The sequence below is a fragment of the Leucopleurus acutus genome, assembly GCF_964270905.1.
Source record: "Leucopleurus acutus genome assembly, chromosome: 10".
Classification (NCBI taxonomy): domain Eukaryota; kingdom Metazoa; phylum Chordata; class Mammalia; order Artiodactyla; family Delphinidae; genus Leucopleurus; species Leucopleurus acutus.
The window spans coordinates 34,913,438-34,931,488 of NC_139153.1; the positions used below are offsets into that span (position 1 = coordinate 34,913,438).

Here is an 18,051-nt window from a genome sequence, read left to right on the forward strand (position 1 = left end):
AACCTCATAGGTACTGACCTAGGTGCCCAGTCTTTTCCTTCTGGAAAACCAAGCAGGTCTGTCCAACACAGGCCTGCCTCCTTGCCACAGCTGTAGACACTGGGACCAGGCTGCTGGCTGGGCTGCTCCAGCCACTGGAAATGCAATTATGGATCCAGAATGTGCACCTGACCTTGCAGAATCAGAGTCCATAAGAAGACACATAGGGGAGGCACTGGAGGGAGTGGGGATGACTCCTGACACCATGTTCAAGGCCTTGGGTGCAGACTTTTCCACCCCAGGACTTTGCAGTTAGGTGAGGTGATGTAAATTATCATTTTGCTTTTTATGAATTTACTAGTCTGTGTCACATCCATGATGCGAGTCCTTAATGTATGTGGCCTAACATCTATTTGATGATACAAATGGAAATTCGTTGAAATTAGCCAAAAGAGCTCATCTTTTCTTAAAATATCCCAAGATTCCAATGAAAAACAAATGCTTTGTCTTCTGAGATTTGAGGTAAGAATACTGAAATCCCTTGCCATTAGAAACTGAGCTACAATCAGCAACTTTAAGATAACTAAAGCAACCTAACACACATTGTTCAACTGCTTGCACTAATTTGATAAAGCCCCTTTTTAAGATCAACTTGTATACTTCATAATATTTTTATTAAACTCTTTATTTTGAGGTAAGTATAGATCCACATGCAATTCTCAGAAATAACACAGAGAAATGCCTTATACCTTTTACCTAGTATTCTTCCACTGACATGATGCAAAACTACAGGATATAGTGATATATATATATATATATATACTATCTATATAGTATATAGTGATATAATATCACAATCAGGGTATTGACATTGATAAAGTCAAGATACATAACAATCCCATCACAACAAGGTTCCCTCATGCTGCCCTTTTATAACCACTGACCTCTCCCCACTCCCAACCCAAACCCCTGGCAACCACTAATTTGTTCTCCACTTCCATAATTTTGTCATTTCAAGAATGTTATAAGAATGGAATCATGCAGTATGTATTATTTTGGGATTGGCTTTTTCCACTCAGGATAATTCCCCAAATATTCAAAGATTTGTCCAAGTTATTGTGGGTACAAATAGTTCTTTTGTTTTTAATTGCTAAGTAGTATTTCATGGTATGGATATATCATAGCTTGTTAACTATTCACCTACTGAAGGATATCTGGGTTGTTTCCAGTTTTTAGCTTCTACAAATAAAGCTGCTAACAGGTTTTTGTGTGAACACAAGTTTTCATCTATCTGAGATAAATGCCCAAGAGTGCAACTGCTGGGTCACATCGTAATTGCATGTTTAGTTTTATAAGAAACAACCAAATGTTTCCCAAAGTGGTTGTATCATTTTATGTTCCTTTCAGCAGTGTATGGTATGAGTGATCCAGTTTTTCCACATCCTAGCCAGCATTTGGTGTTTTTTATTTTTTATTCATTTATTTTATTCTAGCCATTCCAATAGGTGTGTAGTGATACCTCATTGGGGTTTCAATTTCCCTAGCTAATGATGTTGAATATCTTTTCATGAACTCACTTGTCACCTATATATCCTCTTCAACAAAATGTCTCTTCATGTCTTTTGCCCATTTTCTAATTATGCTTGGACTCTTGAGTTGGCATTATTTATGTATTCTTTATATACTTGTGCTCTATCTATACGTAGTTTATATATAGTTAGTATATTCATATAGATTGCTAGTTCCAAACTATCTTGGGAAAAGATATTTGCAAACCACACATTTTTTCATCCTTTCAGCAGGGTCTTTCACATAGAAAAGGGTTTTTTTCTAATTTCAATGAGATCCATTTTATCAAATTTTCCTTTTATGGATTGAGCTTTTGGTGTCAAGCCTAAGAACTCTTTGCCTAGCCCTAGATTTTCTGAAGATTTTCTCTTTTTTTTTTCAAAGGGTGTCATAGCTGTACATTTTACATTTAAGTTTTTGATCTATTTGAGTTAAATTTTGTTTAAGTTTCAGTGTTTCAGCCAAGGTTAAATTTTTGTTTATTTGTTTGTTTCCTCTTCCTTATGGATGTTCAACTGCTTTGGCACTATTTGTTGAAAAGGATATCGTCCTCCATTGAATTGTCTTTGCAATCTTATAAAAAATCAGTTGAGCATATCTGTGTGGGTATATTTCCGTGTTCTTTCTTCTATTCCATTGATCTATACGTCTACTCCTCCATCAATACCACACTGTCTTAATTACTGTAACTATGTAATAGGCCTTAACATTGGGTAAATTGATTCCTCCTACTTCCTTCTTTTTCAAGATTGTTTAATGTTCTAGGCCCTGTGTCTTTCTATGTAAACTTTAGAATACTCTTGTCTGTGTCTATAAAAACCTTGCTGTAATTGACAGGAATTGCATTAAATCACAAGACATTTATTGATTAAGTTCGCCATCTTATATGGGCCCAGGTTGTAGCATCCCAAAGCAATTACAATAGTTAACATCAAAGATGACTGATCACAGATCACCATAACAAATACAGTAATAATGGAAAAGTGTGAAATATTGTGAGAATTACCAAAATGTGACACAGAGGCATGAAGTGAGCACATGCTGTTGAGGAAATGGTGGCAATAGACTTTCTTGGCTCAGGGTTGCTACAAACCTTCAGTTCGTGAAAAACGCAATATTATTGCAAAGTGCAATAAACTGAAGCAAAATAAAATGAGGTATGCCTGTAACTAATTTCTGCTCTTTATTATTTCCTTCCTTCTGTTTGCTTTGGGTTTATTTTGCTCTCATTTTTCTAGTTTCTTTTGGTAGGAAGTTAGATTATTAATTTGAGGCTTTCCTCTTTTTTTTTTTTTTTTTTGCGGTACGCGGGCCTCTCACTGTTGTGGCCTCTCCCATTGCAGAGCACAGGCTCCGGACGCACAGCCTCAGCCGCCATGGCTCACAGGCCCAGCTGCTCCACGGCACGTGGGGATCCTCCCGGACCAGGAAACGAACCCGTGTCCCCTGCATTGGCAGGCGGACTCTCAACCACTGCGCCACCAGGGAAGCCCCGAGGCTTTCCTCTTTAATATAAGAATTCAGTGCTATAAATTTCCCTCTGGATGCTGTAATAGCTTTGTCCCACATATTCTGATACACTGTTTTTTCATTTTCATTCACTTTTATATTTTTAAAATTTCCTCTAAGACTTCCTCTTTGACCCATGAATTATTTAGTAGTATATTGTTTAATTTTGAAATGTTTAGAGATTCTTCTGATGTCTTTATATTAATGATTTCTAATTTGATTCCATTATAATTATAAAAAATACTCTATCATTTTAACTCTTTCAAAGTTGTTGAGGTTTGTATTATGACCCAGGATCTGTTTTATCTTGGGTAATGTTCCATGGGTACTTGAAAAGAATGTATATTCTGCTGTTGTTGGTTAAAGCCTTCTATGAATGGTATCTGTATCTTATTGGTTGATGGTGTTGTTCAGTTCCTCCATATCCCTGCTGATTTTCATCTTAATAGTCTGGCAACTCATGACTGTGAAGTGTACAAGTCCCCAACTATAACTGTAAGTTCTTCTATTTCTACTCTCAACTTTTAATTTTTGCTTCATGTGTTTTGAAGATCTGTAGTTTGGTCCAAACATATTTAGAATTGTTATTTCTTCCTGGTGGATTGATCCTTTTATCATTATGTACTGTCCCTCTTTGTCTCTAGTATCTTTCTTTGCTCTGAAGATGAATTTACCTCATATTAATATAGTCACTTCTATTTTTTAATGTTTGCATAGTATATCTTTTCCCATCCTTTTACTTTCAACATACCTATGTCATTGTATTAGAAGCAAATTTCTTGTTGTAAGCATATGGTTGGGTCATTTTTTAAAAATCTACTTGGCCAATCTCTATCTTTCAATTGGTGTGCCTAGACCACTTATATTTAAGATAATTAGTGATATGTTAGGGATTAAGTCTGCCACTTTATGTCTTTTTCCTGTTCATTTCCTCTGTTTCTCATTTCTATTTCTCTTTTCTTACATTTCTGTGAGTTACTTTTTAAGTATTCCTCTTTTTATTGTTTTCTTAATGGTTGCTCTAGGTACTATAATATAAACATGTAATTTATCACAGTCTATTGGTATTAGCATTTATCACTTACAGTGAAATGTAGAAATCCTACTTCTAATTAGGTCCCTCTACCTTCCACACTTTCAAATATAATTGTCTTAAGAATTTCCTCAGCAAACACTGGGCACCATCAGATGATGCTATAATTTTTGTTTCAACTATCAAATATGATTTAAGAATCTCCTGACGTGTGGAAAAAAGGGAACCCTCTTACACTGCTGGTGGGAATGTAAACTGGTACAGCCACTATGTAAAATAGTACGGAGGTTCCTCAGAAAACTAAAAATAGAGTTCCCATATGATCCGGCAGTCCCACTCCTGGACATATACCCAGACAAAACTATAATTTGAAAATATACATGCACCCCTATGTTCATAGCAGCACTATTTACAATAGCCAAGACATGGAAACAACCTAAATGTCCACTGACAGACAAATGGATAAAGAAGATGTGGTATACCTCTTGCACTGTCGGTGGGAATGTAAACTGATACAACCACTATGGAGAACAGTATGGAGGTTCCTTAAAAAAACTAAAAATAGAATTACCATATGACCCAGCAATCCCACTACTGGCCATATACCCAGAGAGAACCATAATTCAAAAACACACATGCACCCCAATGTTCATTGCAGCACTATTTACAATAGCCAGGTCATGGAAGCAACCTAAATGCCCATCGACAGACAAATGGATAAAGAAGATGTGGTACATATATACAATGGACTATTACTCAACCATAAAAAGGAATGAAATTGGGTCACTTGGAGAGACGTGTACAGACCTAGAGTCTGTCATACAGAGTGAACTAAGTCAGAAAGAGAAAAACAAATATCGTATATTAACACCTATATGTGGAATCTAGAAAAATGGTAGAGATGAACTGGTTTGCAAGGCAGAAATAGAGACACAGATGTAGAGAACAAACATATGGATACCAAGCGGGGAAAGCAGGGGGTGGTGGTGGTGGGATGAATTGGGAGATTGGGATTGACATATATACACTAATATGTATAAAATAGATACTAATAAGAATCTGCTGTATAAAAAAAAGCATAAAATAAAATTCAAAAAAAAAGATGTGGTATATATGTGGTACACACACATACACACACACAGTGGAATATTACTCAGCCATTAAAAAGAATAATAGTATTTGCAGCAACATGGATGGACCTAGAGATTATCATAATAAGTGAAGTAAGTCAGAAAGAGAAAGACAAATAGCATATGATACCACTTTTACATGAAATCTAAAATACGACACAAATGAACTTATCTATGAAACAAAAACAGGCTCACAGACATAGAGAACACACTTGTGGTTACCAAAGGGGGAGGTATGGGAGAGGGAAGGATGGGGAATTTGGGATTAGTAGATGCAAACTATGATACATAGGATGGATAAACAGCAAGGTCCTACTGTATAGCACAAGGAACCACAATTTAATATCCTGTGACAAACCATAGTGGAAAAGAGTATGAAAAAGAAAAAGAATATGAAAAAGAATACATTGATATGTATAAATGAGTCGCTTTGCAGTACAGCAGAAATTAACACAACGTTGTAAATCAGCTATACTTCAATAAAATTTTTTTAAAATCTTCTGAGAATTAAGATACTACATCATACTTAATTCTATATTTAACCATTTCTATATTCTTTCCTTTTTTTAAAAAAATTTATTTGGCTGCACCGGGTCTTAGTTGCAGCACACGGGATATTTGTTGCCACGTGCGGGCTGTTAGTTGCGGCATGCACATGCTGTATCTAGTTCCCTGACCAAGGATGGAACCCGGGTCCCCAGTACTGAGAGGGTGGAGTCTTAACCGCTGGACCACCAGGGAAGTCCCTATATTCTTTCCTTTCTGAAGTTTCAAGCCTTTTTCTGTTATTTCCCTTCTGTTTGGAGAAATTCTCTAACCATTCTTTAAGGGTAGGTTTGCTGGCAACGAATTCTCATAGTTTTCCTTCTAAGCATGTCTTTATTTCTCCTTCATTCATGAAGAGTATTTTCACTGAATATAGAATCCTAGGTTGACAGTTCATTTCTTTCAGTACTTGAAAAATGCTACACCACTTCCTTCTGGTCTCCATTGTTTCATATGAGAAATCTGCTGTTATTCAAATTGGTATTTTAAATAATGTGTCATTTCTCTGTGGTGGTATCACTTTTGTTTTCCTTGTGTAATTATATTTAATTATAATGTCTTCCCATGGATTTACTTGGATTTATCCTATTTGGAATTTACTCAGCCTCTTGAACATGCATGTTTATGCCTTTCACTAATTTGGGGAGGTTTTCAGCCAATATATCTTCAAATATCTATCCAGTCCCACTCTCTCATCTCCTGAGATTTTTATGACATGAATGCTGGCCCTTTTGCTGTCCCACATGTCCCTGAGACTCTATTCATTTTGTTCCAATCTATTTTCTCTCTGTTGCTCAGGCTGGATAATTTCTATTGATCTGCCCTGAAGTTTACTAATTCTATCTGCTGTCATCTCCACTCTACAACTGACCTGATCCAGTGAGCTTTTTATTTTGGTGACTGTATTTTTCAGTTCTATAATTTCCACTTGGCTCTTTTTTATAACTTCTATTTCTTTACCGAGATTTTATATTTTTTCATTTATTGGAAAAATAAATGAAAAAGAGAATTCCTAATTGCTTTTGAAACAATTTAATTTTTTAAAAAATATTTTTTAAATTTAATTTTAATTTCAACATCTGATTCCTGTCAATATTGGCATCTATTGATTGTCTTTTTCATTTATGTTGTGAGTTTTCTTGTTCTTAGGATGACAAGGAATTTTTAATTGCATTTTGGGCATTTTGGATTGTATACAGTGAGACTCTGGGTCCTATTTAATCGGTTTTCTTGGCAGTCAGTCTCTCTGTTGAGGTGTGGCACAAGGGCCAAGTGGTTGTGGGTGGGGTGGAAGATCAACTTCCTGTTTAGCCCTGCTGAAACTGTGGACAGCTGGTCTATTGGTTGCTCCATTGGTGTTTGGCTAGAATAGGAAAGGTACTGTCACAAAAGGATTTTATTGTTAGGCCATTCTTTTCCTGGTCCTTTGACTAAAGGAAACAGGCTTTTCTTAGAAGTTTGTTTTTCTGTTTGTTTGTTTTTGTCTATGCCTGTTGTTGGCCCAGGTGGGAAGCTTCTGGAGTGCTCTATTTGGGAACAGATTCTATTATAGAACAGATATTGATTCTATGGGAATTAATAAAAAACCCAGGGAAGGGGCTTCCCTGGTGGTGCAGTGGTTGAGAGTACGCCTGCCGATGCAGGAGACGCGGGTTCGTGCCCCGGTCCAGGAAGATCCCACATGCCGCAGAGCGGCTGGGCCCGTGAGCCATAGCCGCTGAGCCTGCGCATCTGGAGCCTGTGCTCTGCAACAGGAGAGGCCATAACAGTGAGAGGCCCGCGTACTGCAAAAAAAAAAAACCCCAGGGAACTCACCTCCATGTCTTTAAGTCTAGGCAGTTCCCCTTCTTTCTACCTTGCAGGTCTTCCTATACTTGTTTGTGAGGTAACGTCCAGGACTTTTCAGTTGTAAGGGGAGGGATCTGATTAAAATATGGCTACTCCATACTGGCAAAATAAAAAGTCTGGATTGGTTTTAATAAAAACGACTTCAATCTTCAACATTCATAAGTTCAAAGGAGATTTTAAATAAATTCTTAGCTCACTTTCTCTAACAATTTTTTCATTCATTAGACTTCATATCTCCAAATATCACACTGCCCTTGTTCATCGGGGAAGCCACCTGAAGGAAGAATCTTTTCTATTTAATGTTGTAAGCACCATCACTGGACACCTATTTAAGGCTCTGGGAGATATTCCAATGCTACAAAATGGGGAATGGGGTGAACTCTAGAGCCAGGCAATGGCCAAACAAAGAGAAAGTCCCTAGCGAAATCTGGCTGTAAGTTTGTTATTTTTTTCCTACCTTGGCCAAAAAAATTACCATGAACAAACATTCCCTGGGTACACTTGTTCTTTGAACTATAACATACTTGTTTCTCTCTCCTAAAAGCAAAGCTGATTATAGTGGTGCTTCCCCCTCAGATTAAAGTTTGGATATTAACTCTGTTATAATTTGTCCTTCTCTCTCTGTGTTCCAGTTCTAGTGCATTTCTCCCAATCCTCTATTGTTCACTCCCTCAGAGGTACCCAAACTTCTACCACCTGCATCTAGGATAGCACCAATGGGACTCCCTGCCCATTTGGGCCAGAGGTTCTTCCCAGCACATGCATAGTACATCACAGAGAGCTACCTTGGCCATTGTCCTCAGTCACCTCATGGGGATCTGCTCTCCAGAGGAGGAGCATTATTTTATTGTACCCACATAGCAGGTACAACAAAACAATGTGAGTAATGATAGCTATGAGTCCCAGGACGTGTGACATTGTTGCAGCCACAGCTACACTTTCAACCTAAATTGTCATTTGGCCCTGTAAGGTGATTGGTGGTGGCTGTGATGGTTGTACTGACAGATTTAAGGGTGGCCAAAGGAAAACAGAATTTTATAGCAATCCACTGTGCAAATTTTCCAAGAATGCTCCAACTGGAAAGGAAACTTGTATCCCATTTCCTAAGTTCCTCCATTAACATACCTTCCTTTTGCTCCAGGCAATATATATTTATGAAGCAGGCAATGCTCGGAGCATTAAGGATACAGCAGAGAGTGACATTATCCCTATCCTTGTAAAGCTTACCTTCTAAACCAGGAGTCAAGTTACCCCAATATCTACCCCAACAGTTATTTAATTAATTTTATTATTAAGTGCAAGAAGAGATATAACAAGTGGGTTCAATTTTCTTTGAAATTCCAGCAAGAGCCATATTCTTTCAATGGTGTCAATACGGGTGAAAAGCACAACACAGGATGTGCTTAGACCAAAAGAAAATCAATTGTTTCAGAACTATCGAGTATCTGAACTCAATATAAGTATTTTACTTTCATGATTTTATTTGGGCCTCTTCATAAATGTTCTACACACTGGAGTTCCAAGGCCCTAAATGAAAGGGCAGTACATTTGGTGAGTTTAAATACTAGGACAGAATTACTGTAATTGATCACTGTGAGGGAGATGGGTGTGCCATGACCCCTGATGTACCTGCCCAGCGGCAGGCCCTACCTCCTTGTTTGTCCTGTCAGCTTGCACCAACGTTCCATTCAGGCAAGGTTCCACGTAGTGAAGCTCCTCGTTATACTGCAAAGGGAAAAACAGCCAAGAGGAAACACTTAATTAAGCCTTTGAAGGGTACACAATAATTTAAGGATACACACACACACAAACAAAAAAGCAGCACGATCATAGGCTCAATTCATTTACACATAAGGTGACTTTCTCAATCAGTACCCCTACAAAAAAATTGTGCTTAAGTGCAAAGACATACTTTATTCATTTCTTGTTTGAGGGGGAAACTTGTAGAGCACATATTGGTAGATGGCAGTGTTCAGGGTGTACACAGTTAACTGATAATCCTTCAGGGGTGACTCCAAACATAGGGGTGACTCCAAACATAGGGGCTCCCAGGGCATGGCTAACAGTGCATGGTCCAGCTGAGATCTAAAGAGCATTCCACAGAATTTCCTGGCGGTCCAGTGGTTAGGACTCTGTGCTTCCACTGCAGGGGGCACAGGTTCAATCCCAGGTCAGGGAACTAAGATCCCACAAGCCACATGGTGAGGCAAAATAAATAAATAAATAAAGAGTACTCCAAACTTGGGCGGATAGGGCTCCAGCTCTGCCTTTGGTTTCATGGAGCTAAGGAACCCATGTGCAGGTCACATATGAGTGAGTACAGAATGTTGGAAAGGAGAGGCCTGGATATTCCCCTATAAGAGCCTTTGCAGGTGTTGGTCAGAGCACTGCACATGCCCAGTGACACCACTGTCCACACAAGCCAATGCCAGCCTTCCCATCATTTTTTTTTTTTTTTTTTTTTTGCGGTACGCGGGCCTCTCACTGTTGTGGCCTCTCCTATTGCGGAGTGCAGGCTCCGGACGCGCAGGCTCAGCGGCCATGGCTCATGGGCCCACCCGCTCCGCGGCATGCGGGATTTTCCTGGACTGGGGCACGAACCCGTGTCCCCTGCAGCGGCAGGCGAACTCTCTACCACTGCACCACCAGGGAAGCCCCTTCCCATCATTTTTGATTCCAGAATACCCAGATTATGAAAGCTTGTTTTTGTCCAAAGCTCACAGCTAGGAAGAGAAATTCTGAGTGGTCTTATTTAAATTTCTTTCATCAAGCATGGTTCTCTGCACTGTAGCTAGATTGGGACATTCCCAAACACAAATCTAATCATGCCCCCTCTTGTCAATGTCATTCAGAGCCCCCCACTGCTCTGCAGAGGAACCTTCCCAGGGCTTGGCAGGGCTCTGGCCACTCAGCCCTGTTGACCTTTCTAGCATCTTCACTCATTAGCCCTCCCCATAAACTCGGCACCAGCCTGCCCTAATTCACTTTCTATCCTCTGAGATGACCCATCTTTTCCTTCAGGCCTTCCACAACTGGGCCTTCTGCCTGAAGCCCCCCTTTGGCATCTCCAGCTGACGCCTGTTCATCCTCTGGGCCACCTCACCCCTGCCTCCTCTGGGAAGCTGCCTCTGTTGCAAGAGAGGTTCTGCTCCTATCCATTCCAAAATTTTAATTGCCTGGTACCTGGATCCTTCATCACAATGTGGGACCACATCAGTAGGGTCTATGTCTGGTTCCTCAGTATATTCCCTGTGACAAGCACAGGGCTGGACCCAGAGTAGGTACTGGGGAACAATTTGTTCAATGAGAGTATCATGGCATTTCCACTTTAGGGACCAAAGGCCCAGCCCAGAGCTCCAGAGGGAAGGGACCAAAATCATCTCTCACAGGGCCAGCCTGCGAGCAAAGTCTGGCTAAGAAGTTGGGACTTTAAGCCTACAGGCAGTGAGAACCATAGGCTGTGGGCAGGGGAGTGGGTGAAATAAAGAGATCAGCTTGGGGCAACTACTCTGGACACACTGCAGGGACAGACTGCAGAGGACCAGACTGGCAGCTGAGGCAACAGTGACTAAAATGTATCAGGTTTCACCTACCAAGATGCTTAATAGCAAGTAGGGGTAGTGATAACACTAATATTTGCAACTAACTGTTAGTGAGCATTTCCTTTATCTAGACACAGGCTAGACTTCATTCACAGGATACCTCAACCTCAGGTAGTAAGTACTTCCAATCACTCCCCCTTTACAGATGGGAGAACAGAGGCCGAGTAAGGATGATCAACTTGCCCAAAGTCACTGAGGAGTACATAGGGTGGAGTCCAGATTCAAACCCAAGCAGTTTGACCTTCCAACCACTGACCCCAGGACCTCAGAGCCCCCAATTTCTCCTCTCTGGCGCCTAAGCCTATGTTTCCTATCAATCTGACTTTTGCTCCCTCTTTAATCTTTGTTTTTAGTCACATAAAACCATCAGAAAAATTATAGCTCAGTGGACTTAGAGCTGAGATGAGGCATGGAGAAAAAATAGATTTATGCAATTCTGAAATCAGCTGTCAACAAATGGAATGTCATCTCAGGATCCAGGAAGCAACTGCACAGTCTAACCTGAAGAAATGCTTCTCCAAAATTCTCAGTCCAGGGAATTCCCTGGCAGTCCAGTGGCTAGGACTCCGCACTTTCACTGCTCAGGGCCCGGCTTCAAACCCTGGTTGGGGAACTAAGATCCTGCAAGCCGCACAGTGAGGCCAAAATAAAATAAAATAAACAAAACTCTCAGTGCATATAAAACTGACACTGGAAGTTGCTGGGGGAAAAAAAACAAAAACAACCCAGCCATTTTTCCTCTCCTCCACCTCCCTCACTGATTGATTTGGTTCAGGGTGATAATATGCCCATTCCTAAAGCTTAATTCCTTTCATTCTTGAAGCATAATCAGTCTTAGGCAATCACAGCTATTTGGACCCCCTCTGTTGGATACAGGTTTTCACAGCATGTCTTGCAGCTGGGGGTGGTCAAGTAATCCATTCCCAGCCAATGAAACATAAGGGGTAGTTTTCCGGGCAGTTTCAATGAAATTTTTTTTCTTGCCATTAAAGGAAAACTCTTCTACATCCACTACCTTCCTTCCCTCTTGAGATGCTATTGTGGAGCTGCAGCAGCCATTTTGCAACCATGAGGTTGCAAAGGTTGACAAGGTTAAGAATGGAGAGCAAGGCTCAAGGATGACAGAGCAGGAAGATAGAGCCAATGTGGGTCCTTGTTGACACTGTTGAACCACTGTACCAAACTGCAGCTGCCCTTTTTGAGGCTTCCTCCATGAGATTATGAAACACCTATAGACTGAAGTAACTTTTATTCAATTGTTCTGTAACTTGCAGCCCAAAACTTCCCAACTCCATTTTCCAGGTAAATTTAAAAACTTTATCTACATTCTACCTGATACACATTCACAATGTTGATTCCTGGGGTTCTATACTCTGAGGTAGGAGTCAGGACACTTGGGTCCAAGTCCCGCCTCTGCCATACACTCAGTGTGTGGCCTTGGGTAAGTCACTAAACCTCTGTGATCCCAGATCTTATGCATAAGGTGCTAATTCATCTTCAGTTTACCCTCCCCGGGCCCCTGTGAGGATCCAATGAGGCAAAATACCTGAAACTGCTTTGTTATGTAAAGGCCTGTATATGTGGGGGACCAGAGAGGGGCTTACAAGTAAAGAAGACCAAGAAGTTCTTGCCCTCATCAGGGAGGAACATGTGCAGTAATCAAAACCATGCTCGCCGTCACTGTGCAAGCCCTGGCCACAGTGGAGGAATCTGCTCTTCTGAACCCCTGCCAGCTTGTTAGTGGCATCATCCAAGCTTGCAGTTAACTAATTTCCCTTGACTGCATCAGGACAAAACTATGCTGAGCAATCTGGACTGTATCACCAAAGGGAACGGGGCTCAGCCGTCTGTGTGAGGGAATGGTGCACACCAAGCAGCTGTGCCAAAGAGGCCCATGGGCTGTGCATGCTCACCACGCTACCCAGCACTCCTCCAGAGGGGGACACCAAGGGTGCCCTGCATGTAGAACTGCTCCCAGGCTCCCAGCAGTTCTCCTTTTGGAAACCTTTCCATTTCTGCATTTTAATGGATGGCCCCTAGATTTCCACATTGTGAAACAATGTGAGACGGCCAAGTCAATTTACAACTGAAGATCTGGTCACCTCCAGTCCTAAGATACAATGGCCTCCTTCAGCTCTCCTTCATCCCTACTTAAACAATCAGATATCAATGGTCTAATAGAAAAGGATGCAATGCACATCATCATTAGCCAGATGCAATGCTCTTCTGCCATTTGCTTTTGCTCCCTCCCACTACCAAGAGTGAACCCCAGGAAGGCACTCAACCACCCCCTACTCTCCCCAAATATTTTAGTCCTTCCTGCAAGTTTCTGGGAAATGGGAGGAGTATCTTAGCAGGATAGGAGAGAGTCCAGGCAGCCCTAGAGATGGTCTAACCAGCCCACTAAACATGTGGTGAGGAGATGGACAAAGAACTTTCACCCTTTAAAGAACTTAGAATCTACCACATAGCCTCAGGGCCTCAGTCACTGTCAGTTTCCTTCTCCCTTTCTCCTGGCTGGTTGGCTCTTCTCCTCTGATTCACACAAGTGTAGAGCAGTAGAGCTAAAGCAACTGCGGCAAACAGGGTGGGTTCAAATCTGGGCTCGGACACACACTAGCTGGGTGACCTTGGCCAAAGCATCTCCACTCTTTGGGTGTCAGTGTTCGTATTGGGGGGATGGGGATTGTAACTGCATCTTTCTAACGAACTCACCGTGAGGATGAAACGAGATGGTTCAGTAAAGAGTCAACAGAGAAGCCGCATGTAAGAAAGTGTCTGGGTGTACAAGCACAAGAAAGAAAGAAAATATTTATGTGAGTGTGCTGTGTGCTACACAGAAAGACAGACAGCTGGTACTTGCTAAGTAGGAAGGGGTGTTGGGGCAATGGCCATGACTTATTCTTGGGAACAGGGCTCACGTACCCCTGACCTCTGCAGAGAGCACAGACTCAGCATTCGTTGGAGAGAAGGGCTGCTTCAGTAGGCACATGTGACTCTCTAAATACCTGAGACAGAAACCACCACATTGTGTGGCTGTACACTGCCCCACCCTAGGCCACACTCTGAACCCTCCCAAAAACCTGGGTATTTGGCAGACAGGGAGCCAAGACAGAGCTGCCAGCCTACTGCCAAATACCAGCCGGGAAGGTATCTGCCATGAAACCCTTTGTTCGTTTGCTCCCTGAATATTAACTAAGCACCTGCCATGTGTCAGGGATATCAAACACTGGCTAAATTTGCACATGATCATCACTGTGGAGTGATCATGGACCACTTTTTCTTACTTTTATTAGTAAAAGAATGTGCTCAATAATGTTTGCTTTTCCTTTTCATGATAAAAAAGTGCTTATTTGTGATGTTGCCATGGTCCATCCAAAAAAAAAAAAAAAGCCTCAAGAGAAACCCATGCTATTCAGGCCAACCGCCAAACTCTAGGCTCTGACAGCAAGGAATACATCACCATCTGCCTTTTCTTTCCTTTTACCCAATCTCTGGAAGTACACCCAACATCTCGCATTTTAAAGACACAGCAAAATCCTCAATGGGAATTTTAATGATGATCTAAAAGAGGAAAGCCAAGTTTCATTCAATGAATGGCCAGAACTTTTGGGAGAAGAATCTAAAAACAAAGAACAAATGGGCTGGGCTCACCCACCAAGAGTCATGCAAGCTTCGGCATTGGTGCAGAACAGTGTCACATGTTGGTTCATGTAAATCTCAGCCCAGAGACTGCAGAGCAAAGGACAGCTGACTGGGCTCTGGATGATACTGGGGATTCTGAACCCTGCTTAACGTTGGAAGCTGGACATGATTAATGAAAGCAATGCAGCTTTCAGGCCTAACAAAAGAAGATCAACAGTTGCCTTTAAGGATAATGAGGAAAGACCTCATGAAGAAAGAAGAGACTTTAGGGAACATGTGGACACGTCACCCTGCAGCAGAGACTCCTTCCATGTCTTCCACTGCCTTCAGGGGATGTACCAGTTCCTCTACGTGGCTGACCAGACTTGCTTGATCTGGACCGCCCCTCTCAATCCACTACCATTCTTTTCCCCATCACCCCCACCTACCCACTCTCTCTGCCTTCCACATTCACCCCCACTCCACTATGTCCAGTCACTGAACTCCTTTTAGTCAAGCCAGCCAGGCCTGTACTTCCTGGGGGTGGGAGAAAACTTACTGCAACCTGAGAATAGCACTTTCCTCCTCAATTGTTATTCTCCTTTTTCCTGCCCTACCTCACTGCATATGCCTGGCTAACGCCTACCTACCTTAAAGTGTTCACTTCGTCATCGCTTCTTCCAAGAAGCCATCACTGAGCCCCCCGTTGGCTGCATGTTCCAGCTTTGTGCTCTCTCAGCCTCCCCACCCCAACCCAACCCTCTCTGAGACTGCTCTGTCCACACGACTGTGAGCACCTGCTTCCTGGTTGCATCCACATCCAAAGCACACACATACACACAAAACCTCAAAGTCCATGCAGGAAGACAACCTGTCTTCCTTACCTACAAAAGCAGCCTCAGTACTTAACTCTTAGCACTCAACAGTATTTGTTGAATAAATAAATAACCAGAACAAAGAAATGAAAGGCAAAACTGAAGATCACTGATGGAAAAGATTAGAAACAAAGCCAAGAGAAGAAAAAAAATAGTTGACACAAAGACAAAAAAATAAATAAACTAATATGATAAGAATCTCTAGCCTCTTTGAAAAACAGGTAATAACCGTTTTAGAGAAGCCTAAGTTACACACACACACACACACACACACAAATATATATATATATATATATATATATATATATATATATACACACATATACAGAATTAAAATACTGGCATGCTCATACAATGCAAGAATCTGATGTAGAATTGCTGGAACTCCATTAAATATTTTCATGGTTTTATTGATGCACTTTCGATTAAATAACCTTTAGAATGAAAATGTGTAGAGTTTATGTAATGAAGCAGATGAATCCACAATATTTTCACCAACACAAGGCATCCCAGGGATCTTTTGCATTACAAAAGCTTCTTGTGTAATTTGAAACACAACTGGACGTAATTAGCAGTACAGAGAAAATGAGCACCGAAAGAAAATACCATCCTCATACTTTTAATACGGAATCGATTACTTTAAAAAGCAAATCCACAGCAGGCAAAGCACTGGAGAAACGGTTCTGAAGAAAATTCTGCAAATTAAAACCAGGGCACCAGAAAGTTCTGGGTTGAACTAACAAATGATGCTCTTCTCTATTCAACTCTGCACAAACACGGGCTACAGGAGGCATTTAAATTGATTTATCAATATCAGCCCAGTTAATACTGTGTTCATTTAATGCATGGCTTAGGCTTCTGTAAAATCATTTTTCTAACTTCAGCATGGAACAGAATTAGCACCCTCATTTTTATGATAATATTGTTAATTTAATGCATGGCTTGGAGTTAGACTTCAAAGTGAATCAGAAAAATATGGCTTTTCTCTTGTCAGAGACATCTCTCTTCATGCACCAGTGGTCTGATCTTAAATTTTAACTTCAACTGCACAAAATCACTCTCATATTTCAACTGTTCTTTCATAATTCAATCATTTAGTTCATTGGTCTTAGATTGATTTTGCAATATCCTGCTCAGGAAAACTAAAACAAGTTTTAACATTATCTTTTCATGTTTATTCTCTGGAAAGATCTGGATTGGACACTTCTCAGAATACTCTATAAGATGCACTTAGGAATGAAGTTAATACAAACATGCAAAAATGGCTAGAATGGGCAAGGAAAGTCTTTTCCACCATTTAAATTCTTTTCCTCCCTTCCCCATTATGGCACTGAAAATCAAATGGCAATGATGAATTAGATATGTACAAACGAAAAACCTACAATGTACAAGAGCTTCCAACATTAAAAATAAAGATTGTATTTTTTATTTTCTCTCTAAAACACTGAAATGTCTCCTCAAACATCTACCCAGCAAGCAAGAGAAAACTGACAGTGTAATGAAGGGTGAAATGATAATGTCCTCTCCCGTAAATGGAATCCAGCCAACTAGAACAATGCATTCAAACAGATTTGCAGGGCATTCTGAATGGAGTTTCAAACATCCCAGCCCCCTGCACTTACAAGAGCCTGCAGTGGGGTCTCCCTCTAGATGGGGGCAAGTGACCATTTTAGACAGATGGAGGAAACATGTACATCATATTACTAGAGCAATTTTGCCACTGTAGAAATAGGAAAAGGAGATGGAGGAAAAAGCCACCACCACAATTTGGCAAGGCAAAACTGGTGAAACACACTTAGGGTTGGAAGAGACAATTCAAGGGAATGCAAATGAGGACTTGTCAATTACAAATCTACTATTTAGGACCCTCAAAATATTGTTGTTATGGATTGAATGCTTGTGTCCTCCCCTTAATTCATATGTTGAAGCCCTGAACCCCCAGTGTGGTGGTATTTGGAGATGGGGCCTTTGGGAGGTACTTTTACGGTTAGATGAGGTCATGAAGGTAGGGCTCTTGTGATGGGATTGTACCCTGATAAGAGAAGATGTGAGAGAGCTTGCCCTCTTTCTCTTTCTTTCTGCATAAGCACAGGGAGAAAACGTCACGTGAGCAGACAGCAAGAATGTGGCTATGTGCAAGCAACGAAGAGAATTCTCACCAGAAACCAAGTCCTGCCAGACCTTGACTTTGGACTTTCCAGCCTCTAGAACTGGGATAAAATAAATTTCTGTTGCTTAAGCCACCCAGTCTGTGGTATTTAGTTATGGCAGATGGAGCTGACTAATACAGTTTCTAAGTATGCAAACATTATAACCTGCTTAGTGGACATTCTGAT

The 18,051-nt window shown here is 41.0% G+C and overlaps 1 protein-coding gene across 1 annotated transcript in view; it reads right to left on the bottom strand.

Annotated features, from left to right (window-relative positions):
- Positions 1 to 18,051, bottom strand: part of CACNA2D3 (calcium voltage-gated channel auxiliary subunit alpha2delta 3) — a gene marked incomplete at both ends in the record, with an annotated part of 784,748 nt that overhangs the window by 404,276 nt on the left and 362,421 nt on the right. The window contains one exon of the mRNA XM_082847776.1: positions 9,265 to 9,339. Within this exon, the coding sequence (XP_082703902.1) occupies positions 9,265 to 9,339 (75 nt within the window). The remainder of the gene's footprint in view (positions 1 to 9,264; positions 9,340 to 18,051) is intronic.